Source organism: Mustela putorius, unplaced genomic scaffold, assembly GCF_011764305.1.
Source record: "Mustela putorius furo isolate JIRA1106 unplaced genomic scaffold, ASM1176430v1.1 tig00004007_pilon_pilon_pilon, whole genome shotgun sequence".
Lineage (NCBI taxonomy): Eukaryota > Metazoa > Chordata > Mammalia > Carnivora > Mustelidae > Mustela > Mustela putorius.
Window position 1 is genome coordinate 12,592,255 of NW_025422145.1, and position 25,471 is coordinate 12,617,725.

Consider the following 25,471-nt stretch of genomic DNA (forward strand, 5'->3'; position numbering starts at 1 on the left):
CATCTTGGAGATTACGGCAAATGTGGCTGAATTCTCCTGCTGCCCCTGCTTTCTCTCTGGTGCCCGTTGTTTGCTTCATGTCCCTGAAGACAGCCCTGCCCCAGCGGATAGGTGGCTGATAAAAGAAAGAGTAAGAGCCTTTTCAGATAATTATAGGTGTTCTTTTTTAATACTACACCAAAACTCAATAAGTACAAGCTTCCTGAAGGTTAGTTTCTGTGTGAAGTCTGGATGCATAGCTCTGAGCTTTTCGTGCCCGGTGACATGAGAGCCCATTTGTCTGTTTTGTGCTGTGAATAAGTCTTTTGCCCTTGGGTGATTTTTTTTTTTTTTTTTTTAAATAACATAATCCTTTGGTCATCTTGGAGTTTGACTCATGAGCTACACAGATTTTCCAGATGTCACCACACTTCACTGTACAATATTTTTAAAAACCACACTGATTAATATCACTGTGAATCTCCTCAAGAAAGTCTTGGAAATTTGGGGAAGTGGTCAAACTCATGCAACAGATTCAAGTTCTCCAATTCCAATTTTTTATAATTTTTTTTTTTAAAGATTTTATTTATTTATTTGACAGAGACCACAAGTAGGCAGAGAGGCAGGCAGAGAGAAAGGAGGAAGCAGGCTCTCCTGAGGAGCAGAGAGCCTGATGCGGGGCTCAATCCCAGGACCCTGAGATCACGACCTGAGCCGAAAGCAGAGGCTTCAACCCCCTGAGCCACCCAGGCGCCCCTCCAAATTCAAATTTTATTATAAGTCCAAACTTTATCACTGGCAACAAATACTGTCACTTGTCCTTGGTGTAACTGGCCCACTGTGTTGCTTCTTGGGGAAATGTCTGCCGTGTGTCCGGATCTGAAGAACCGCAGCTGGTCTGACCAGCCTGCCCAGTCTCGCGTGCTTGTGCAGGAAGGCAGCCATGTCCGCTCACTGTGCACGCTCGAGCTCTTCCTCGCAGGATCGCCAGTGCACGCAGCAGGGCTGCCCGGTGCCAGCTTCCCATGTGATCGTGCAATATCCAGACACATAGCCAGGGTTTGAGAGCACGGTGACAGCTAAGGTGGCCTTGGTGCCGCTGCCCATGTTGTGCTGCGGCGCGAGTGACTTTCTTCGTGGTTCCTTTGGCCATTGGTGCCAACGTCATCCCCGTGCACCAGGCGAATGATGGCCGTGTGTTATCATGAAAGTCGTTTTATGTTATGGAAGTAAACTTCATTGATGGCACAGACCCAAGAAAGAGCCTGGAGCAGTGCTAGGACTTGGTGTGAGGACAGGAATGTCACCTGTCTGTGCTCTCTGTGGTTGTCCCCAGCCGCGTGTAGCTCCTGAGCCCTTGAAATAGGGTAAGGGTGAGTGTGACTGAGGATGTGATTTTACATCAGGCCGCTGCCTAAAGATGGGTTAGGAGCTGCTTTTTCCTCAGCCATAGGGGTTTTCAGCAAACATGTAGTGCATAACGAGCGACTGACCACGGTGAGCTGCATGGGAGATGGCCGCTGGGAGAAAGTGTGCCTCTGCAGCAGGCTTGGCTCGCGCTCCGGGAGGAGCCGGCTCGCTCCCCTCGGGCTCCGTGCTCCAGGAGGCCTCTAGGGCAGCTCCTCTGTTCGGTGGTGTGAAGGCAGACAGTATGTGAGCAAAGGTGCATAACTGCCTCCTGACAAACCTTGATTTTTGGAGACTAACATGTCATTTCATGTATCATGAAATATTCTTTTTTTCCCAACCATGAAGCACCACAGAAACCAATCTTAGCTCACAAGCTATGCAGAGGCAGGTGGCTGGCCAGCTTGGGCCAGTGGGTCCAAGTTTGCTGACCCTGATCTAAGAAAAAAGAAAAAGCTATTGATTAAAGAGTTATTTTCTCAGAAAGAGTTATTCAAAGAAAATGCTATTCCATTAGTGTAGAAACAGAATAGAAGAAAAGGTGCTTGCTGAAGGCAGGATGTGTATGTGTTTTGTGAGGCTCCCGCGGGGCCCATCTGCTCACCGGCCCCCAGTGGTCCCAGCTCCAAAGTGGGATGCAGGGAACACAAGGGCCACACGCTGACCTGCCTCTCTCCTTCATAGGTTCTGCACGTTTCCCCCGGCCAGTAAAGCTGCTTGGGTTTTATATGAATGTGTCGTCTCGAATGTATTTGGCTGGCAGCCTGTGTTTATCCTTGTACTGGGGGAAAAAAGTTTAGTGGGAAATGGAGTGGCTGCGGGGTGGAGGGAACGATTCACAAGTTTTGGGGGAAATACTTGGTTTTGTTTCTCTGTTACTATGTCCATTTGTGAGGTTATAATACAAAACTCTTTGTCCCAGGTGTCTGAGTTTACTTTGTCCAGGGATAGACAAATTTCACCAGAGGGAGAAAGGCCCCCTTCCAGTGAAATGGCTTTGTTACCACTCATTGGATCAAGGAAGCAGATTTGGGAATTAGCTTCATTTTCTGTTCCAATGCGGTTGTAATGTCAGAAACCCGTTACTGGAGAAGCAGACCTGTCCATGCGGCATGTAGCCTGCTGACGTAGAAGCAGTTTCCCAGCTCTACTGTTCTGGTGCTGTCAGAGGCGCTGGGTCGCAGCTTAAGAATGCCCAAAGCCTCTGCGGTAAATGAGGACCCTTGGGAGCTGCACGGCCGGGGTGGGGGGGGGGGGCTGTGGAATGGAGGTGATCAGGGCCTTCTGGAAGCTGCCCAGGCTTCCATCTGAAATGTGGTGGTCAAGGGGTCTGAGTGCCTCGTAAGCAGCGTCACTTCCCGATGTTTTCTGACCATAGTCTTCAAGCCGGAGGAATTACGCCAGGCTCTTATGCCAACGCTCGAAGCGCTGTATCGACAGGACCCGGAGTCCCTACCTTTCCGGCAGCCTGTAGACCCCCAGCTCCTAGGAATTCCGGTAAGTTAATGCAGTGAAAAGAAAGCCTTACCAGCGATCCTGAGAATATCCATGTTTTATCTCTGAAAATTGGGTTTTGAAGATTTTTTTCTCCTAGAAAAAAAAACTTCTCTGTCAAAGCAGTAATACACCTTTGGCTCATTGGTTGGAACGTGTGTTTCCCCACCTTTTTGTCAGCCCTGGGGGTCCGTGGCTGGGGTGGCTGCCCGCTTGCCTTAGCACTTGGCCTCCAAAGCCCTGCCATCTATCTGAGGCTTCATGTGAGCCTTTGTCTGAAAGGGAGGTTTGAAGAACCAGCAGACACCAGTTAGAAAGCACGTGCGTCTCGTTCTGGGATCTCTGGGGCATCTGTTAAGGGCCATGGCGACCCCACAGGTTTCCGTTGAGCAGTGTCACTATTTTTGTTTCTGTTCTTGTGTTTGTCTTGGAATTTCTTCTTGTTTGCCAGGACCAAGAGTAAATCTCTAGAAAATGTGTCTGATAAATGTGCTTACCATTTTAATTCAGTGGATTAAAATGCATAAAATTGTATATTAAAAAACGTGTTTTTAACTCATTCTTTTATTAAATAATATATTGATGCCTTAACTTTTGCCTTTGAAATCATTTGGTCATACTTGATAATACTAATTACAGTAGATAATAAAAGCAGAGGAAGGTCAGAGACTGTTTTCTCTTCAGTTCCCACTTATTACTATTAAAAATGGAAGTTGTTCTGGGGATGATTATTTCTATTTTGTTTTTAAGGTAAACCTGCTCCATAAGGCTGGCTTTGGTGTTTAGGGCATCCCCTAGACTGAGACTGTTTTGTCTTTAAGGATTATTTTGACATTGTGAAAAATCCCATGGACCTTTCCACCATCAAGAGGAAGCTGGATACAGGGCAGTACCAAGAGCCCTGGCAGTACGTGGACGATGTCTGGCTTATGTTCAACAACGCCTGGCTCTATAATCGTAAGACGTCCCGGGTCTATAAGTTCTGCAGTAAACTTGCAGAGGTCTTCGAGCAAGAGATTGACCCCGTCATGCAGTCCCTTGGATATTGCTGTGGACGCAAGGTACAGTTTAAACTTTTTCTGGAAAGTGAACTTCCCTGGTTAATCCAGCCAGAGAGGGTATTATGGTGACATGATAGACTCAACATTTTAGCCATATCTATGTGCTGGGAAGGACCCAGATGGGGTCTAGGCTTTTGGAAAGACAGTTGATTGCCTGAGGCCGTGTAACGGACGATCAAAGCTAGAGGTGCTTACTGGGGGAGACCTTGGGTTATGCCTTTGGCTGCCCCTGCATCCGTTTATCAACCTTCCTTGGCAACTATTTCTGTCACATCGAATCCAGAAATGTCTCTGAATAGCTGTGAAGATTGTTAGAAAACTATACCGTGTACTAACAGATATTTTACCATCTGAATCTGACTTCTCTGTAGTGAACTAGAACATGATGTGACAGTAACTGGGATATATTTTTAGTATTTTCTCCTTTGTTTTTGCAGTATGAGTTTTCCCCACAGACTTTGTGCTGCTACGGGAAGCAGCTGTGCACAATTCCTCGTGACGCTGCCTACTACAGCTATCAGAATAGGTAAGCACCGAGCCAGTGTCCCGAGTTACAGGACATAAGGAACGTCCTAGGGCAAGGTGTGTTCATCTGATCGTAGCCTGGGTACATTATTTCTTTTCTAAAGTTCTAATGAAATGGGCCACAGTTTCAGGGCAGCTTAGTCACTCGGATAGGCCCACTGCCTCTTAACTTTAAAGCACGCTTTTACAGTTTAAAAATTTAAGCTCGAAACTGCTCGCTGTACCACTTGAATCAGGAGCATTCATTCTTCAGCTGTGGTCCTTCCAAAAACGTAACCACATAAGAGTCTGGAGATGAGTCTAGTCAAGGTTGACTTACCTTTTTGAAGATCTTAGTAAAGTGGATACATTGTATTTACTACTTTTATATAAGTATTTGCCCAGATAACTTGGCCTGGACGGTCTGATGGAAGGCTTGAATTAGTGGTAATTTATCTAAAAAAGTACTTAAAGCTTTAGACTTAGAGAATTTTTTTTTAATTAATAGCACAACACAGAATGAGTGTTCTTGTTGAGTTCCACATGAACTCCCCTGTCACAGGATGGCCGTCTCAGGGTTTTATGAGTGGGAGGTGTCCTCGAGAAATCTTTGCCATTTCTTGAAATGTAGAGATGGCTGAATCTCCTGTCTTAAGCAGAATAGCATGAAAGTAATATTTTCTGTTGCTCATTTGCCATACAGAAACGACCCCCACAGTTTGGTGGCGGGGTGGGGTGGGATAGGGGTGAAAATCAAGTTTAGTTGTATCTGTTGCTCCAAGTGGCTCCATGTTGCCAGAGCATGAGGGTGTTGTGCCTGGAGGCACAGGTGGTCAGTCTGAGCACATTCAGTCACTTTGCCTCCATGTTAGGAACAGGCAGTGAAATGTATGTGACCAAGGTGCCGCTTTGTGCCTCTACTTCCTCTTTAGGTTCAATTATTAGATGTCAGCATTAGGGTTTGATGTTTTTATAACTTGATCTTGTGTGCTTATAGTGACTATATGCACATGTCCTCATTTTGAGGAAGTTAAGTAAAGGGCCTTTTTTTTGTGCAGAGGTATGTTCACAGGCCTAAATAATTTGGAGTTTTGAAATATTTGTCTTCTGATTACACTTTTAAAGTACTTGCATTTTTTTAAAAAAATATCATATTTATGACAGTTAGTAACTCCCATCAAAATCCTACTTAAAAAACCAGAGAGAGGGAAAGAACCATTGACTTAAAAGTGTCTCAAGGAAAGATTTCCAAACCCTGCCCAGCCCACTCGTCCTGGCCCCGTGGCAGCGTGAGATGCCGGTGCTAGTTCTGGGGGTACAGGAATGTCGTCTGTGCCCCTGTGCCTGAAACTTAGTTCCTATCATAGTGTCCCTTCTGTCGATGGGAGCGTTTAAAATAATACCACAGTCCTTCATGATCGAGTTGCTCTTGTAGTGACATGTGCTGTTCTGGGGGTTCTGGTCCCACCAGTGAGTTTTAGCCCCGTGTTGTCCAGCACATCCCATAACGTATCAAGTGTGACACCTTCCCTGACAACCTTAGTTGTCAGTTTCCATGAAATAACAAACAGGAATTCACTTTGGGAACTTTTATGGGCCAAGTAAAATAAAGTTCAGAAACTTCAAGAGAACAGATTTTAATTCCTGTTTTTCAGGAATGCTACTGGACGCCCAGCGTGGTTTGGGTCTAGAGGGAAGAACAGACAGCAGGTTGTTTGCTGCCATTTCTTACGTTTTGGGGCCTTTTCACTGTCCCCAGGTCTGTTGAGACCCTGCCTTTGCTGATTAACACAGATTTTGGTCATTTTTTAAGTGGAGAGCAGTTAATTTAAATAGAGCTGATAGGATCAGGCCACACGGCTACTCTCTGACAGAAGGTTATGCGTGGAGTACAAACACAGGGTTGTTTTGAAAGCTCTGAAATGTCCAGTTTTAGTTTTGTAGAATTTTATCTTTATTCAACAAAAGTAATATATTTTCCTTACAAGTAGAGACATAAACAAAGGAGTTTTTTTCTATTAACGATACGTTTTTAAAGTGGAGGGATACTGCTCCCTAGCTGAATCTTATAAGGCGTGCTTCCCAGAACACTGTACTTGGCGAGATGAACAGGTCGTGGTGCTAAGAAAGCAGTGGCCTCACTATGAGGATCATCCTAATGGCTACACTTCTGTTCGCATCTATGACTGCTTGGGAACACCGGTGTTCTCAGGAGTACCTGTTTTGGCACTTACAGTCCTAAACTGTTTGGGCATTTCAAACAGGAGAAAGTCCTACAGACCATTTGAACAAGTGAAACTTAATACTAGCATATGAGTACATTTTCACTTGTTTACATGCTTTGAAAATTTGAAAGTAGCTCACGTTGGGAAAACTGCTTTATAGATTTTCCAGATGCTATCTTCAGCTATCCCAGTTATTTGTATATAGTGACATGGTACTTAAAACAATCTGCATTTGAAAATTTACTCCATACATGAAGTTACCCTTAGAGACGAGCTGTGCAGTCACACTGTATTAACTTCAGGCACCAGGCGCACGTCATCACCATCAGATTATGTGAAGTGTTTCTCCTTTGCAAGTCCGTATTCATCCGGTCGCTTCCTCCACACAAGGCTGATGTTAGCAAGGCTCTTAAGATTGGAAAGTGACTTTCTGAACTGTTCTGTATCTTTATGGTGAATAAAGTTTGGACTAGGTAATCATGTGGGAGCAGTCTAGCATTCCTGTCTGTCCCCCCACTGATTACCAAGGCAGTGTCAGCAGACTTGACCAGTGGGTCGCTGTGCCCCTTCTCCAGACTGCCGCCACCTCTCAGGAGGGCGCTGCAGGGAGGCCTGGCACTTTCCCACTGCCTCTCAGACCCCAGCAGTTTGGATTCTCCCATGTCTCTGCTTGATGTGGGACAAGCACTAGAGCGGCTTAGTTCTCTCCTTGCCTCCCACTTTCTGACCCTGAGGTTCTTCACAGAAGAGAGCTAGTTACACCCGGAGAACATGGGCTTCCACCGCTGCAGGGCCTGCCCTTGAGCCATCAGTGTTCCGTTCTGGGTCGGTTTCCACCACTAGAAAATGGTGGGCTTATGATTCTTGTTTCCTGGATGTTTCTGGCCTTGATATTCTACTCAAATAAAAGCTGAGTTTGTCCAGGATTTTAAAGCCTTTTGGCCTCCCGTGTAATTACCATAGTGATTTTGTTTCCAGGGGAGTTCAGCTTTTGGCTTACCTGCAATGGCTATACGTTTGGTCATAAAATGAATTGGAACATTTAAGTCCAAGTTTTATTTTCAAAAGGGAGACACTCGGTGTTGAGGGGGATGTCTCTTGTGCATATTGCCGTGGTCACCCCTGATTTGGTTTATGATTTCTGTATTTTTAATTCTTTCGTGCAAGTGATGGTCATGCCCTCCTGCACCTGGAAATTCTTTTTACTACATAATTTCAAGGCTACACATGAATATTTACAAAATAGCAAATAGCCCGTTGATTCAGGAGAAGAACGTCTAGATACAGATATTTTTAAACAGCAGGATTTATCTGTTCCTGGTCAGAGTTTTTAATCTTGGCAGAATTCATTGATTGAATCATCCCCAATAACCTGGTCCCAGAAGAAACTTTCATTAACCCAGTTGCTACCCACAGTGAATCTGTTGTGTTCCTCCTCCACGGGCTAAAAGATCAGATCATTTTGAGATGGATGCATGCTCTAAACTTTCGTGCTTTTAACAGACTCTGTGTGTTTAGTCAGAGAAGTACAGCAGACAAATGCTCAGTGTGTTTAACTCAGACTAGAATTAGACCTTGAGGGGGACTGACCCGAGCAGTAACGGAGACAGACGGCCGGGCAGGCCTGAGCCTCCGTCCTTTGCAGCCGTGTGTGCGCGTGCGTGAGTGAGCCTGTGAGCTGCCGCGTGCCCTGCGGGTGTCCGTGCGGCGTGGCGCTCCGAGTCTCGTCCCAGTGTCTAACACTAATCCTCGTGGCATCTTGTAGACTTAGTTTTGAGCACTAAAACTGCATTTGATTGTGCTGCTGCCACTACCTTACACTCCTCTCCGCTCGTATAATTCACCTCCATTCGGCTTGTTTTTGCAGCATTCCTGTGTGCCCGTCTTGTTTTATGCGGCATCAGCCTGCGTTTTTGTTGATTCCTCATGCGTGTCCTTTCCAAACATTTAATAGTTTTTAATTGTTCATATTTGATACTTTGAGCCCAGGCTCCATGTTATCTTTCCAGAAATTGGGGTGATGGATAATTTCTCAAATGCAGATTGTGCTTTAAAGATCAACTCTCTAAATTTGCTTAACTTGGATTGTCACCAAGTCAGAGCAGTTAATCACTAAGGATCTCAGATTGGTGAACGATTGGTCCCATTACCAAAAAGTTTAAACCAAAGCTTAGAATTGAATTTTAAAAGTCTTTTAAGATTGTTCGTGGATTTGCATATATTGTATTATTCATACAATATATCTCAGCTTTTTTTCCTGTACATTCGTACTGATAAATGGCTGGAAAGTCTTTGACCCCGACTGCATTTCTGTTAAATGTTTGTCTAGAATATGGATTTGGTTTCATTTGTATTATAACCCAATTAACTAAGTGATTAACATGAAAAAATAACAAGAAAAAATTAAAACCCATTCTGTGTGCTCAACATTTTTAGTACCTTAAAGATCTGGCTTACTACCACAAATAAAATCTGTGAATTGCTGTCAAGCATAAATTTGCTGTTTTGAAAAATAATTGCTTTTTTAAGGCCTTTGTCAGACTATTTTGTTCAAAAGTGAATTTTTTTCCATCGCAAACCCTGGAGTTATATTTGATTTTCTCTAAGTAATAACAAAAGTCAAACTCCTAAATTGAGGCTCCTTGCAATTCTAGTATTAACAACTCCTTGAAAACGTTTGCATCTCGGAGCTGGCCCGAGCCCAGCCGTTGTTAGCGATGATGGCCTGTGATGTGTGCAGTGAGACCGAATGCTAATCAAGCTTTGCCTTGGCTTTCTGCTCTGTGTTGTCTCGGTGTTTGCGTCTTACCTCTCTGTCTGTGCTATCTGTTCCCTTCCCTGTTCTCTAATCCTGCCCTTCCCCACCTGCCCCTGTTCCTTCCATTGTCCTCACTGACCCATCAATCAACCAACAACGCCCCCCCTTCGTCGTGGTGATCTGCCCTGCTCTGATTGGTGGCTTCGTTGCTTGGGTGGCTGTGTGTTATGATGGACCAGTTCACCCAAGTATGGCCTTCTTGCTGACAGGTATCATTTCTGTGAGAAGTGTTTCACAGAGATCCAGGGGGAGAATGTTACCCTGGGTGACGACCCTTCACAGCCTCAAACGTAAGTACCATCCTGTCATTTTTCTCGGGGTTGACTCGTAATTGTTTTTTCCCTCCTGCCCATGATTAAAAGGGAAGCACCTCCGCTGTTCTGACTTGTACGTGGTGCATTTTCTCAAACTCGCTACGCCCACATGCACACATTGGAAGGTAGCTGTTTAGCTCAACACCAGGGCCATTTCCACATTCTCCCTCCTTCTGAGACCATGATGCTGGAGCCCCCACCACGGTTCTCTGGTCTCTCTCGACCTTGCTCCATATCTGCCTATGAAACACTTGCCTTTTCCTAGCAGTGGTCCTCCTCCATTGGGGGAAGTTACAGATTTTCAGTTACACCTCAGAAAGCAGATCTCCCTTTTGACAGAACTGGCAAGAGCGAGAAATGAATCTTGTGTGCATACCCCATCTTCAGCCTTCATTCCGTCTTCCACTGAAGCCTTTGTCCCGTCCGCTGCAGAGCCTGCCCTAGAACACAGACAGCGAGACCCTGGAGTGGAAACATGGCCCCTCCCTTGCTGGAGTGGTGGCTCTTACTCACTGGCTATGGCCTGCCCAGGCTTGAGTTGGTTCATTGATTCCTTCACTGAGTTCACCTTTGAGTGGGCACATGGTCAGACTGTGGCCAGAAAGAGCACGTCCATCGGTTGAATGGTCAAGTCCTTTATTTGCTTGAGACACCAAAGACCTGCCAGCCACCATGTCTGCCTAGGACTACCAGCATTTTGTGGTTGTCTCTTTTCTCCTGGCTCTGCCGTGTTCCCTGGCCTGCTGGGAAGTCTGCTGGTGGGACTGTCCCCACAGGCAGGAGGGTTCTCCCACCGGAGAAGCTTCCAGCAGTCTCGGACGTGGTCTCTGGCCTTCACGTTTACTTCCCCCAAAAGCAGAACGAACCGTAGCCACTTAGGAGGCACATAAACTGAAATGCCTGAAATTCTACGTACTTAATTTATTTTTATATCCCTTGTAATCTTAGTTATTTGGTCCAATTATGTGATTGATAATTGGATTGTACAGTTCTGCGAATCAGAAGTAATTTCTGTATACACTGATCATAACAAGAGGACAGTTTAGAAACCAGGTCCTCGGTCCTCTAAGAATAAATAAAATACTCCCTAGTAGATGCTGATTTTGTGTCATCTGATTCGTTGCAATTAGAAGAATTGATTACACCAATTGTCCATCAGATACAGGAACCATTCACCATACAGATTTGATTGAAAATGTATTGGTTTGGATCTCAGAATACATGCTGGTGGTAGTTGGAAGGAAATATCCCACGGCAGATAGAGAAAAACAGAGGGTGGCACTTTCTGCGGAGAGAGACTGTGTGCGTTCATGCTGTCATTATTCTACTTGAGATTTCAGCTGACCATTATTTACTTTTTATTTGAAAAACTAGTTACAAAATAATACCCCACAGACCATGTATTTTAGACTCAGCAGATAATTTTAGTTAATTCACGTTTCTCTTTTTTCTTTTCTTTTAAACAAGGACAATTTCAAAGGATCAGTTTGAAAAGAAGAAAAATGATACCTTAGATCCTGAACCGTGAGTAGACCGTGATTTCTTTCTGACTTTAGGATTTTAATTTCTGGTCAGGAAACTCCCTCCTTGTGACTGGGCTGCAGGAGAAGGCGCTGTTGGGACCCTGGAAATAATGTTGCCCTGGGTGGGATTTTTTTTATGACTTTATTTCCGATACGGATTCTTTTTTGACTCAAACCAAACACATATGTCCCTGTAGCGTGTTCTCCAGTTACTGAATTTTAACCTTGGTAAGACGAGGTGGAGGTTCTGGTTGTGTCAGAACCTCTCTGGAAAGCTGGTCGCCATTGTTACTGAAGCCGCTTAGTGTTCAGTGTGACTTTTCAGAGACTAAAAGTAGGAAGATTAGGCGGAGTAGCTCATCTCACTTAAAGGGAAAATTCAGAAAGAAAACCTTGTAGGAGCGACTCTCGAAAGATCAGGAACGGGCATCAGTGAGGGCACCTCATTTGCCAGGTTTACTTTGCGATCGTCCGTAGCCGAGGCCGCAGAGCTGTCTCCATACGGCGGTCCCTCCAGGCCCCCGAAGCCAAACCCTGAGAGCACCCAGTGTGCATCCATGCCCATCTGTGTTCTGGGGGGTGAGCACGGGCTCCAGCGCCACTGGAAGTGTGAGTGCCGAGAAACAGGTCATCCTTCCCTCTGTCCCCGACACCCAGCTCTGGGAAGACAGGCAGCAGGAGTGGAGGACCAGGGCCTCATTTTGAAACTGAACTTTCCTCCTGGGAGCTCACTTAGGGTTTCCCAGCAGCAGTGCCCCGTGGTAGGGAGGGCACACTCCCTGCGGGGGCTCCAGGCTCCACCCAGATCGTTCATGACCAGTGGATGGTCTCTCCTCGTTGTCCCGTGTCCCATTTCACGCAATGTCCCCCTGCGTGGCTTTGCAGTTTGATTTCAGTTTCAGAATCAGTACCTTGTAATACTAGGTGTCGACGGTAGGAAGTACACAGATGGGATCACAGCACACACAGGTGCTCCAGAGATGGAGGGCCCTGGCCTGTGCTGAGTGGCATCCTGTGGAAGGGGACACTCGTCTGACAGCAGGTTGGGGAGGGGAGGGCAGAGCATTCTCAGCACAAAAAAGCGAATGAACGCAGGATGTTCAGTGACACTGCAGGTCAGCTCGAGGGCTTGGTGGGTCGGGAGCAGGGGTGGTGCCCCAAGGGGCGAGCAAGCAGGGGCCCTGGGTGAAGGGCCACGTACAGTGTTCGTTTGTCGACCTGTACATTTCTTCCTGAATGTGCTGGGGAGGCTTTGAGGGACTTTGTTGGTTTCCCTTAGGTAAAGATCATCCTGGATCTATGAGGTGGATTTACCAGGCGAGGAAATGACTTTGATTTCTAGTTGGGAAAGTAGTTAGGAGACTCAGCAACAACTCGGACAGGAAGTAGGAATTGGAAGCTTGACCTAAATAGAGAAGGGCCTCCTGTACAAGAAGCTGCACCATGGGATGAGGAAAGGGCCAGTCTAAGTGGCCTGCTGAGATGCTGCTCCTGGGACAGGACACACAGTTGTGGCAGCCCCCCACTTGGTTAGTATTAGTCGGGGACGTTGAAATTCAAAATTGATAGTGTTAGGTCTAGAACTTTTTTTTTTTGATAGTTCTTTTCCCTGGGCATAGGAGGAAAGAGTTGAGGGTCACGTGTTCTCGGAAGGGGAGGGGGCACAGAAGCAGAAGTATTGCCTGCTGACCCTTTGAGTTCTTGGCATGGAGCATGATCCCCATTGCTGGGCTTCCTGAGAAGTGGCCGGTTAGGGGTGAGGCAGCAGCAGAGGGAGCAGCATGGTGTGGGGCGGGGATGGGAAGGTGGCGACAACACAGGATTGCCAGACAGAGCTCGCCGGACAGTGAATTTGGCAGTGGTGCTGCTGGGGTGCGTTGTTTGCACATACGTGTCCTTTCTCTCTCTAGACCAAACAGGAACAGAAGCCACTGGGGGGTCGGGGGGTTGGGGTACTGTGGTTAGGTTGGATCTGTGGTTGAAGGCTTGCTCAGCAGCGACAGTGCTGGTAGGGGCCCAGAACTCAGGGCAGTGCTGAGAGTCTGATAGGAGCCAGAACCCAGCAAAGTTGTGGGAAGTAGGGTACTTTCTGGTCCCTGAAGCCTTGCTCGAGGCATAAGTTGTGGTGGTGGTGAAGAGAGTGGCAGAAAAAATAGGTTTTGACATCCACACATGTTGGCAACTAAGATTCTCAAATGAGGTGACAAGGGCAGGTGAGGCGGGGTGGGAGCTGTGACAGCGTGAGCAGCATGGGGGGCCCTGCTCTCCTGGGCTTAAGTGAGTAAAGGTCAGCATCGACCAGTCAGGTTGGCGCTTCCCACCTTCATAGCTGACTCCGAGCAGATGCGTCCTGCGCCTCGCCTAAGAGCAGGTGTTTGTGACACCAGAGCATTGTTCTGTTTCTTGAGGCACTTTGGGCATACGTGATCACCCAGAGCAAGCATTGGTCTTGAAAAGGTGTCTCACGTCAGAAATACTGGCCTGTGAAATATGCCTCTGTTACACTAGTTTTTGAAAGTAAAGTTTCATTTCTGGCTGCAGGGAGATGAGGGACGGGCGTTTGTGCAGAGAAAAGGAGCAAGTCCACTTTATCATAGAAAGTATCGTACCGGTGCCACTTGCTCTTGGTTTTGCGAGTTCGAGCCCCACATTGGGTGTATAGCTAACTCTAGAAGAAAAAATAAAGTAAAATGTGGCTGAATCAGGCTGCAGCAGCATTAAAGCCACAGATGACAGAGAGTGGTCCGGAGGGTGATGTGCGGACGCCCCCCTCGCGTGCTCCGCTGTGTGCTGGAGCGTGCTCTCTTTGCCTTCCAGCTTTGTCGATTGCAAGGAGTGTGGCCGCAAGATGCACCAGATTTGTGTTCTGCACTATGACATCATTTGGCCTTCAGGGTGAGTCATTCCCTAGTGATTTCCTGTGATCCTCGGGAAGGGAAAGCCTCCCTGCCCAGCCTGGGGACCGAGGGGTCCTGCCGGGACCAGCAAGGGCTCCAGGCAGAAGCCAGAAGCCGGGTGGCAGCCGATTCTCAGTTTATTTACATCGCAAGTATCTGCCCACTTTGGGGACTTTAGGCTCAAAACAGGCTGCCTCTTCACTTGTAAATAATGACGCCAGCAAAGCACTTCAAGCTGCCTGACGCTGGTTCAGAAGTGTAGACTGTTTTACACTCTGATCACACCCTTTCTTTTTTTGCAGCTTTGTGTGTGACAACTGTTTGAAGAAAACTGGCAGAACTCGGAAAGAAAACAAGTTTAGTGCTAAGAGTAAGTCAGGAGGGCTTCTGTCTCTGTGTCTGCCTGTGAGGGGCTTGTTCCCCTTCTCCGTCGTTCTGCGGCTCCGCTCTGTGGGCGGCTCTTGGGCTCTCTTGTCCGAGGCTCTATACTGGAGTTCGTTTTCCACACTTCGTACTTGTCTGCTCTTACCCTCCATGGAGTCCCTGGCGTGATCTTTACATGAAAACTAGCTTTATGGTCACTTCATGTTTTAAATGAAAGTTCAGAAAGCTCAGATAAAACGTTAAACTTTAAATGCAGAGAGAGAAAATTTGTCAGCAGGTCCTTTCCAAGTAGCTCAGAAAAAAAACCCCTCCCCACAACACACACGCACACACACGCACACACGCACACACGTCCTGTCGTGACCAGGACACTCAGCCCGGTGTGCATGAAGACTTGCGTGCATGGCTGCCGGTGTCGCCGCACAGCAGAGAGCAGCCTCGTGCGCTACTCCGGGTAACTCTTCCAGGGTAGTCTTGATGCTTTCAGAGATAGCATTCTTTTCAGAAGTGTACAATATGAGATCGTCGTCGACTGGTTCTCGAGGGCTAGGGGCCACCTTCCACTGTGTGACATCCCTGAGCTGTCCTCTGCTAAGCTCGCAGTGACCCTGAGTAAGATCGCTGCCTTCGGTGGAGCCTTTACAGCTCGCTTGTCCGGCACTCACTGCAGCTGTCGCCCTCCCCAGCAGGGAGTGGGGCGAGATGGGCTGGAGAGAGATCCCACACCAGGGGGAGGAGAAGAGAGGGAGCATGCAAGGAGGAAGCCACTCTGTGGGCTTCCAGGTAGTTGCTAACTTAGGGACAGACTGTTGTTACCCAAATCCACAGTTACCCTATAACCTAATCTCACTCTTATAAAATCTTTTGACATACCGATGAACTCACAGACCGTTAAAGTATTTCTCTTCAGATCAGGGTTTCTCAGCTGAGCCACTACTGACATTCAGGGGCAGATAATTTGTTTGGGGTCTGTCCTACACTTTGTAGGATATTAAGAGCATCTTTGTTGCTACCCACTAAATGCCAGTGACATGACCCCTACTCCCATGAGCGGTGACCTTCAGAATGTCACACGATGTCTCCAGACATTGCCAGATGTCCCCTGGGTTGCGGAGTTGCTCCCACTAAGAGCCCCTGCTTTAGAGAGTCCATTCTGAGTGAGATTACTAAAGCAGTCCGCACGCTAGAAACACTTTTCTAGGCCAGAGCCTTGTGCCTAGAACACAATAGCCAGGAGAGCCAGTCCTGGGTCGGACAGCAGTTGCAGCTGGTAGCAGATGGGGGCAGAAGAACCCAAGAGCAGGTCTGCGACGTGAGCCCTGGGGTTGAAGATGGACGGCACTCACGGACAGAAGAACTGGCATCGTTCATTGTGGATGTGTGGGCACAGCCTTTGCGAGAGTCTGTAGGCCACAAAGGACGGGCTGCCTTGTTCGCATCTGCACCGGCACTGTGCTGCTGACCAGTGGGTGAAGGACAGTCCACAACTGACCATCTCCCCTCCCAGCTTCCACCCCTCTCTGCCTGACACCCTGCGCCCTGTGCAGCCCAGCCGGGTAGAGGGAGAAGGGGAACCACTAGTGATGCTTCTGGAGACGGGGCACCCCCGGTGTTGGCAAGCAGAAGGCCGAAGGATGTGATTACGTAAAGGAACAGAAAAGGCCCTGTCACATGCTGTGGGTGAAAGCGCACGAGGAAAGCCTGGGGAGGAAGGAGGACTGTGATCCAGTGTTCGACTCCGTGATCCACTGTCCCGACTCCGTGATTGCGCTTGCACGCGCGTGTCCCACAGAGCTGTTTGTGTGCATGAGGCGTGTGCGAGGACAGCCCTCACAGTGTGAGGAGCAGCCACGGACGGGAGAGCAAGCGGCTGGCCCTCGGGGAAACTGGAAAGCGTGGCAGAACGAGGCAGAGCTGTGTGTGTCACACACCAGGGGCGCGATGCCCCCGAAATCGTTGTGTGAGGACGCCTCTGCACGGGCATCTCCTCTGCCACAGGAGCCACCGCAGCCCTTCTGCTCACACCTCTGAGCAGCTGCACTTCTCGGGGCCCCAGAGGGCACCTCTCCAGCCCTCAGCGCCATCACAGCACTCAGTTTGGTGCCTATAAGATTGTCATACATGGTCTCGTGTACAGCTGCCCTTTTTTTTTTTTTTTTAAGTGCAGGTAATTCAAGTTATTTGAAGAAAAAAGTAAAGACCTAATTTTAAAGGTTTATTTTTCCATTTGTTACTTGGAAATCACTGTGTATAGGGTTCTGTGTTGACATGGGAAGGAGAGTTCTGGACCATGGCAGGGTGGCCCTTCTTAGCTGGGTCCAGCCTTTCTGGGTCAGAAACCACGTCATGAGGGGAGCCAGACTCGCTCAGCCGTGGCATGAGGGGGACCCTGGGGGTCAGAACGTGAGGGTCTCCTCCATGGGTTGCTGCTTGGGTAGATGGGACGGTCCATGGGCCCCTTCTGCACCTGACTGTTTCTTGGGGCGGCCATCATAGCCACAGCGCTCAGCGTAGCTTACACGGCTGTGTGGAGGGCATGCCTTCATCCACGTGTGAAATCTGTACCACATCTACTTTCTCCTCCGTTTTACAGCTTTTCAAGTTTTTATTTTCCTGTGGGGGTTTTATTTTATCTTTGTGTATTTTCTTTTTATTTATTTTTTATTTATTTATTTATTTATTTTTATTTAAAAAATTTTTTTTTCTAATTTATTTGAGAGAGAGACAGAGTGAGAGAGCATGAGAGGAGAGGTCAGAGGGAGAAGCAGACTCCCCATGGAGCTGGGAGCCTGATGTGGGACTCGATCCCAGGACTCTGGGATCATGACCTGAGCCGAAGGCAGTCGCTCAACCAACTGAGCCACCCAGGTGCCCTGTGTATTTTCTTTTTTTTTTTTTTTTTTTTTTTTTTTTTTTTAAAGATTTTATTTATTTATTTGACAGACAGAGATCACAAGCAGGCAGAGAGGCAGGCAGAGAGAGAGGGGAGGAAGCAGGCTCCCTGCGGAGCAGAGAGCCCGATGCGGGGCTCGATCCCTGGACCCTGGGATCATGACCTGAGCCAAAGGCAGAGGCTTTAACCCACTGAGCCACCCAGGCGCCCCTGTGTATTTTCTTTTTAAAATCACTTGTGTGCAGGTATAACTTAATTCCTAAAAAAACTCCACTGTTGATAGGTTAATTACAGAAAAGTAGAATTTAGAAAGTCTAAATTCTCCAGGTAGTTCCTGGCCTCATTAAGGAATCTTAGGAAATCCCAAATAGCTTTTTAAAAATATTTCTTATCCATATAGTAAATATTTAAAAGTTAATAAATATAAAGAAGAAAATATCTTTGAAATCCATATCTGTAAATAATCACTGTTAACCTTCTGTGGCTTTTCCTTCTAGCCTCTTTCCCTTTGTGCAAAGAGTTTTTTGCTGTGACCAGTGTTTTGTCTGGGGATGGCTTGCTGGAAAAGTCCTGTCATGGTGGCCACACCTGGCGCATCCCCAGAAGAGGGAGAGGGTGGAGGGGGTTCAGGGCTGAACTGGGTTCTGATAAGGTGTGAGCTGCTGCCTGGGAGGGGCTCGCACACTAGGGGTGGGGGCGGGTGGGGTTGGGGGGGATCCTGTGAGCTGGATGGGAGGGCTAGAGCAGCCCTGCCCTCCAAGGAAAGCAGAGTTTCTCTAGGGTGGATTCTGGCTGCGGGCATAGCTGTGACACCGAGCAGCCACGTGGGGGCGCCCAGGCTAGATCAAGGCCTCTTCAGGGCCAAGGCTTGGGAGGCAGGAGGTGGTCACAGTGAGGCCCCTGTGTCTGCTCCTTCCACTTTACCCCATAGCCTTTTGTCTGCCTTCATGGCTTTTCTGCCCTTGAAGCTAAAAAAAAAGGTGGAAATATGTAGGCATTTAAATGACCGCAGTCATCACTGTGTGGAGCACCTAGAGATTGCAGAGTTCACCTTTCCCTTACATGCTTACCTTGTAGGACAAGCTAGGTCCCTTCTGGAGTTCGAAAACGCTAATCCTTAGAACATCAGACTGCACTAGGGGCGCCTGGGTGGCTCAGTTAAGCGGCTGCCTTCAGCTCAGGTCATGATCCCAGGATTCTAGGATCGAGCCCCACATCGGGCTCCCTGCTCGGTGGAGAAAGTCGTCTTCTCCCTCTTTTCCCCCTGTGTGTGCTTGCGCTCTCGCTCGCTCGCTCTCCGTCCCTCCCTGTTTCAAAAAAAATAAAATCTTTAAAGAGAAAAGGAAATAAAACTGCTGTATAGGAAGGGTAGGTCCTGTGACCTTAGCCACCTTTTTTATAGCCCATCCAAAGCCCCCTCACCTGCTTGTTCTGGACTTTCCAGGACTACAGACCACACGATTGGGCAACCACCTGGAAGACCGAGTCAACAAGTTTTTGCGGCGACAGAATCATCCTGAAGCTGGGGAGGTCTTTGTCCGTGTGGTGGCCAGCTCAGACAAGACTGTGGAAGTCAAGCCCGGAATGAAGTCACGGTTTGTGTGCACATGTTGTGCTGTTTTGTAACACAGTTTGAGGGGTCCTGTCCCTGATTAGCCAAAGCCCCACATTCTGGCAAGGCTTTAGAGTTTGTATAATTCAGGGTACCTGAAAAGTAGCACATGTGACTCTTGATCTTGGGATTGTGAGTTGGAGCCCTTCATTGGGCGTAGGGAGTACTAAAAAAATAAGCTTAAGAGTTTGTATAATTTAAAGGTTTTTCAGCGGGTATGGTCTACTCAGCCCTTCTCTCAGTATTCCACATTCATAAGGGGAGGTAAAACTCCTGGCTGAGCGAGATCATGTCACAAAGAATAGGGTCACAGCCCCGAGCTGCTCAAGGCCAGGCTGGCGGGCAGAGCTCTGGGCAGCAGTCAGCAGAGGTGAGCAGGCCTTCAGCTCCTCTGCACTGCGTGGGTTTAGATCAGTAAGTCTCATTTAAAAAGCACCTGGTAAAATAATGACATGTGCAGACGTATAATGACGTGTGCAGACCTCAGGCTCTGACTTTTATTTCAGGTTTGTGGATTCTGGGGAAATGTCTGAATCTTTCCCCTATCGAACCAAAGCACTCTTTGCTTTTGAGGAAATTGACGGAGTGGACGTGTGCTTCTTTGGGATGCACGTGCAAGAGTATGGCTCTGATTGCCCCCCGCCAAACACAAGGTAGTCTTCCTCCTTTTCTCGGGTGCAGATCAGTGGGCCCACGGTGTCACAGCAGACCGAGACCCTAAGTGTCTTGGCGAACCTGTGTGCTTCAGACATGGGTTTAAATCAAATAAGCCATGCCTAACAAACCAAACTTGTTAGTTGAGTTTTCCACTGAGCCAGTGAGAAATGAAGGGTTTTGATGATTATTTAAACCATGTTTCGTATAGTGAGTGCTCGTGGGTTCTAGTCCTGGTTTTGCTATTTATTGTCCCTGTCTTACCTGGGCCAGGTAAACCTATAGAGAGGGGGTGGGGATCACTCCAGGGTCCCATGACTTGTAAGAGCAAAGGACCTCTGCCGAGAATTATTTCATGTTCAGTCAAGAATCCAGGGGAGAGGGAATTGGAAGAGGTTTTTGTTAGTTTGCCCTGGCCTTTCCATGCCTCTCTGTGGTGGGTGATCCCCTGCTTTTGGTCCAGTGATGGGATCGTTGACTCACAGGCAGTGGCAGTTGGTGATGGGAGTTTTCTTATGTCTTGTCTGTGTGGCCAGTATAAATGCAACGAAAACAGAATTTATTTCTGGAGCTTTTTTTAGATGTTGGTGTTTGGTTTGAAGTTTGGAGGATACCAATTACTTTCTTCCCCCCTGCTCCCCTAGGCGTGTGTACATATCTTATCTGGACAGTATTCATTTCTTCCGGCCCCGATGCCTCCGGACAGCTGTTTACCATGAGATCCTTATTGGATATTTAGAATATGTGAAGAAACTGGGGTGAGTTTAATTCAGATTATTTAGAACTAATAAAAATGCTATTTTTAATTTTCACTGTGTGTTTTGTGAAAGAACCAGAGTATTTTTTAAAGTCATATGTGTTTTTATTTTAACGTCCTTGGATCGATTATGAGTTCTCCCGAGCCCCCCTCCCAGACACTCCCCTGGGCCCCGCAGATCTGGACTTCCCAGCTCAGCACACATGCTTGCCCTGCCCTCTATTGCTCTTCTCACTCTTTTCCCTATTTTAGTCTCTTTTTTTTTTCTTTTTTAACTTTATTGAGAAATATTTTACATATCATAAAACCTGCCTGTGTCAAGTGTACATTTCATTAATTTTTAATAACTTCAATGAGCAGTGTGGCCGTGGCTATCAGTCCTTTTCCAAGCATTGTCCTCCCCTTAGTAGTGGGGCCCCCAAACCCCTTTGTTAATCCCTGTTCTACCCCTACCCCAGTGACCTCGGTCTACTTTCTTTTTATACAAATTTGCCTTTTCTGGACATTTCACATGAATGGGATCCTACAGGATACTGGTCTTTTGCATCTGATTTTTTTTTCTCTGTTTCAGCATTCTAGATCTGTCATATCCCTTCCCAAATTTGAAAAAGTTAGAGTTATTTGACTGACATGTTTCACAGAGTAACAGATTTATTTTGACTTTGACCGCTTAGAAGTGTCCAGCTGCCCCTTCATTGCACAGGAAGTATTAGTAGGAATTGCGGCACATCCTTGGACATAAGCCATTCCATGTGCATGAGAGCCACATCTCCCAGGCTGTGTCCTATGCTGACAGAAGTCCTTGGAGTCTTGACCCCTGCCCACCACGCACCCGGTGAGAGGGAGCATCTGAGGCCAGTTTCCAGGGGTGCTCTTGCTCATGAGATGCAGCCTCCCCCGCCCACACGCCCCTCCCCCACACGCTGGTTTGGAACTTCCTTGACCCTGTTCTATTTCGTTGCAAGCATCGTGGTAGTTTCTTTGTTTTCTTCTAGTTATTTCTGTACTTGCTGTGGTCCCTCTTCCTCGGCTGTTAGTCTCCTTGGGGGCAGGGAGGCTTTCACTCAGCTCTGTGGTCTGAATTGTGCTATGTGTCCTGCAGGTATGTCACAGGACACATCTGGGCCTGCCCTCCAAGTGAAGGAGACGACTATATCTTCCATTGCCACCCCCCTGACCAGAAAATCCCCAAACCAAAGCGCCTCCAGGAGTGGTACAAGAAGATGCTGGACAAGGCATTCGCAGAGCGGATCATTCACGACTACAAGGTACCTGGCGGCTCATGCGAGTGCGGGCTCTAGTCCCCTCTGAGGAGTAGAACGCGGGAAGACGAGCGCGGGGGAAAAGCTGGAGAAGCACCTACCGTGTAGCCGGCAGAGATTCATAGCAGGTGTCCGTAGCATGGTCTCGGCCCCTGGGCCCCCCACCGGAGCGCCACTCACGTCCCTCTTCTCTGCTGTGCTTCCTTTGCTCTCCAGGATATCTTCAAACAAGCAACTGAAGACAGGCTCACCAGTGCCAAGGAGCTGCCCTACTTTGAGGGGGACTTCTGGCCCAACGTGCTAGAGGAGAGCATCAAGGAGCTGGAGCAGGAGGAAGAGGAGAGGAAGAAGGAGGAGAGCACCGCGGCCAGCGAGACCACGGAGGTGAGGCACCGCGGCGGGCCTGGCTGCGTCCAGGGGCACAGACGCCGCCGCCTTTCTCGGTGCTGCCGTTTCTGCACGTGCCCTCCCCTTGTCACCAACCACCGCCGGTCAGGGCCAGAGCTTGCGGGACGAGCAGAGATGGGGGTGCGGGAGACGCGTCACGCGGGAGCGGGCAGGCTGGAGGCGCAGCAGGACAGGAGAGGAGGACATCCTGCCGGGCAGCCGAGCGCGCGCACAGTCCTTTGCTCGCCCTGTGCTCAGACCTTCCCTGAGAAGGGGACGGGCCTCTTTCTCCCACTTTGTCACAAGCCAGCCCACCGCACCAGACGGCCCTCCGTCTGCTGTCGCTCTCGGGCCCGCTCACCAGGTGCCGTGCTCCGCCGTGCGGTGGCGAGCTGGGGGAGGCTCCGTCCCTCCCTCCCAGGGCGAGGGTTCTAGTAGGGAAAACAGCGCGTCCTGAGGCAGCAGTAGGAGCTTATGGAAACAGCGCACCCAGATCGGTCAGGCGCGGGGGCTGCCGGCGGGGCCTGTCTGGGGAGGCGGCAAAGGCTGACCTGAGAATGGACCAACGCTGCCTGGGGTGGGGGAGATGTGTGACGGCTCGCGCCGGGAGCAAGTGTGCGTGTGTTCGGGATGTCTGCGGAAGAGAGGATGGGGGTTTCCATTCAGTCCTTAGCTATAGAGGCAATGTGGAGGGGGTATGAGGTGTTTTGAGAGTAGCAGCCCTAGAACTTGAGGCGGATCATTGTGGTGTGTGAGGGAGATGTTGGATCGGGGCTGCCCGCTGGGTCTGGGCCCTCAGCGACTGAGTCCGTGTTGCCACCTCCACCCAGAGGCTGGGGAAGCATGTTGGGGAAAGAGGCCCCTCAGGAACCCACGCAGAGACGCCTGGTGACACCCAAGAGGGGCTGTGCAGGATGGGCCCTCTGAACTGGGGTCTGCCGCAGGAGTCCTTCCGCCAGGGCCTCCCTGGAGGCAGGATCTGTCATCTGACCGCCGGTAACCATATTTCTGAATATCCAGAATGGGGCTTGAGAAACTGCTCCACCAGGGTCTTTGGGAGGCAGCCGGAAATCCTTTTTGGGTAGAAACCAGGGAGTTCCGGCAGGGGGGTGCGCAGAGCTGAACTGTGAGCCCGGGTCCCTTCTCTCCATGTTGGCCACTGCCTGCACCTCAGATGGGTGGTGGCTTGAGTCAGAACATGCATCTGGGCTCCGGGGCCGGGAGAAGAGGGTCTGGACCCAGATGGTGGAGCACCCGCACCCTGCCAGCCTTTGCGGTATGGGGGAATTGCCCATGGTGGAGAGAGACGGTGGTCTTCTGTGCCCAGTCCACAGAGGCAGTAGGCAGGTCCCACCCCACAGACACCCCAGGACCACGTGGCAGGCAGTGCCTTCCGTTGTGGATGGCACTTGGGCGGGCTGCTGCTTTGCCGTTGGCACTTTCCTTCCTGGGGGACGTGGGGAGGGGAGAGGCTGCAGCGTCATGTGTGCAACCCCAGCTCTAAGGAAAACCACCTGCGGGAGCCACCTGTACGTGCAGCTCCAGGAGGAAAAACCAGAATGCCGTTGCTCTGGGTGGCCAAAAAAGCATTTTTTTGTTACTGTTACTTGGCTATATTTTCTGAACTTTGTGCAGTGTATCTATTTCTTTTATAATTTTCTAAAAGCTTCGTCTTTAGAATGGTTTCAGGGCTCCCTGAGAACTGGAGCGGCTGTGCAGGCTGCCCGCTGCCGTCCCGCCCTCCGTCATAGCCTTCTACTGCTCTAGGCCCCAGGCGGGTACTACTAGCGCCCCTTGGCACTGAGAGCGTCTGTCTCGCCCTCTCTCTGCTCTTGTTGGGAAGAATGTTCTTTGGACCTGACCTTGGGGCCTGAATGATGAAGGGGGTGCTTTCTGGAGCAGAAGCGCCTTAACTGCAGGGCAGAACCCCTCACACCTCAGCCCCTGGAGCGCTCATGATGGGGGGTTTCAGGCCCATGCGAGCCTGGGGCTGGGAGCAGGGTCATGGGGACGTCCCCCCTTCAGGCAGCCTTGCCTGGGATGTGGATGGGCCGTGCTGGAGCCCCCGCTCCGCCCACGTGGCAGCTTCCCATGGCTCCTTTCCCTGCCTCATACGCTGTGGACTTTGGGAACCATGTGGGACTGAGCACATGCCACGTGGCATGCAGCGGTCGGGCTCCAGGGCAACGTGGCCTCCCTCCGTTGTTGGAGTCCCTCCTGGGCGTATCGTCCCAAGAGATGACCTGCTTTGTGGCCTCCATGGCCTCGGTGTCCCCACCACACCCCTGGCCAGGCTCCCGTCCTCCTTCCCCTGCCTCCATGACACCCTCTGCAGGCAACTGTGTGTTTGCAGGCGCAGCGGCCTGGAGCGCCCTCGGGAGGGGAGGCTGGGCTCCTGCGACAGCTCCTTGTATCTTTTCAGGGCAGCCAGGGCGACAGCAAGAACGCCAAGAAGAAGAACAATAAGAAAACCAACAAGAATAAAAGCAGCATCAGTCGCGCCAACAAGAAGAAGCCCAGCGTGCCCAACGTGTCCAACGACTTGTCCCAGAAGCTCTACGCCACGATGGAGAAGCACAAAGAGGTAGAGATGCTCTGGGGGGAGCGGGGGGCTCTCGGGCCAGAGGCTGGCCCCCTCCTGGTCTGTGGGATAAGGGAGAAGGGGTTGCTGAGAATCCACAACGCCGGCCCCTACCCAGAGAAGGGAAAAGTGCTGCTGGCGCTCCATCCTGGGCCTTGTGGAGAGAACTGGCCCCGGGAGGCACAGTGGCCATGGCTCTCCGTGAGCTAACGCTGTCCTTCCCTGCAGGTCTTCTTTGTGATCCACCTGCACGCTGGGCCCGTCATCAACACACTGCCCCCCATCGTGGACCCCGACCCCCTGCTCAGCTGTGACCTCATGGACGGGCGTGACGCCTTCCTCACCCTCGCCCGAGACAAGCACTGGGAGTTCTCCTCCTTGCGCCGGTCCAAGTGGTCCACACTGTGCATGCTGGTGGAGCTGCACACCCAGGGCCAGGACCGCTTCGTCTACACCTGCAACGAGTGCAAGCACCACGTGGAGACGCGCTGGCACTGCACTGTCTGCGAGGTAGGCCGGCGGGCAATGTCTGCACCGCGAGTTGGGCCCCCGGTCGGTCCTCAGTTCTCTGCGCCATCGGTACATTAGCATTTCAGCTCGGACCGTGAAGTGGTCAGCATCTTCCCAGGGACCAGATAAGCAGATGAAAAGGCGCATCTGTCTCCTGGTCCTCTCTGGGAGTTGTTGGTCATGAGGTCGGGTTTCTGAGGTCATGAAGA

General features: G+C 49.6%; 1 protein-coding gene across 2 annotated transcripts in view; it reads left to right on the forward strand.

The window, feature by feature from the left end:
• Positions 1–25,471, forward strand: part of LOC101681230 (CREB binding protein) — a 124,966-nt gene that overhangs the window by 95,036 nt on the left and 4,459 nt on the right. For both annotated transcript variants that reach the window (XM_004750536.2, XM_004750537.2), the window contains 14 exons: positions 2,765–2,883; positions 3,702–3,941; positions 4,379–4,467; positions 9,698–9,778; positions 11,270–11,326; positions 14,143–14,220; positions 14,525–14,592; positions 18,944–19,094; positions 19,618–19,764; positions 20,410–20,523; positions 21,625–21,790; positions 22,001–22,168; positions 24,594–24,755; positions 24,981–25,262. In XM_004750536.2, the coding sequence (XP_004750593.1) occupies positions 2,765–2,883; positions 3,702–3,941; positions 4,379–4,467; positions 9,698–9,778; positions 11,270–11,326; positions 14,143–14,220; positions 14,525–14,592; positions 18,944–19,094; positions 19,618–19,764; positions 20,410–20,523; positions 21,625–21,790; positions 22,001–22,168; positions 24,594–24,755; positions 24,981–25,262 (1,922 nt within the window). The remainder of the gene's footprint in view (positions 1–2,764; positions 2,884–3,701; positions 3,942–4,378; positions 4,468–9,697; positions 9,779–11,269; positions 11,327–14,142; positions 14,221–14,524; positions 14,593–18,943; positions 19,095–19,617; positions 19,765–20,409; positions 20,524–21,624; positions 21,791–22,000; positions 22,169–24,593; positions 24,756–24,980; positions 25,263–25,471) is intronic.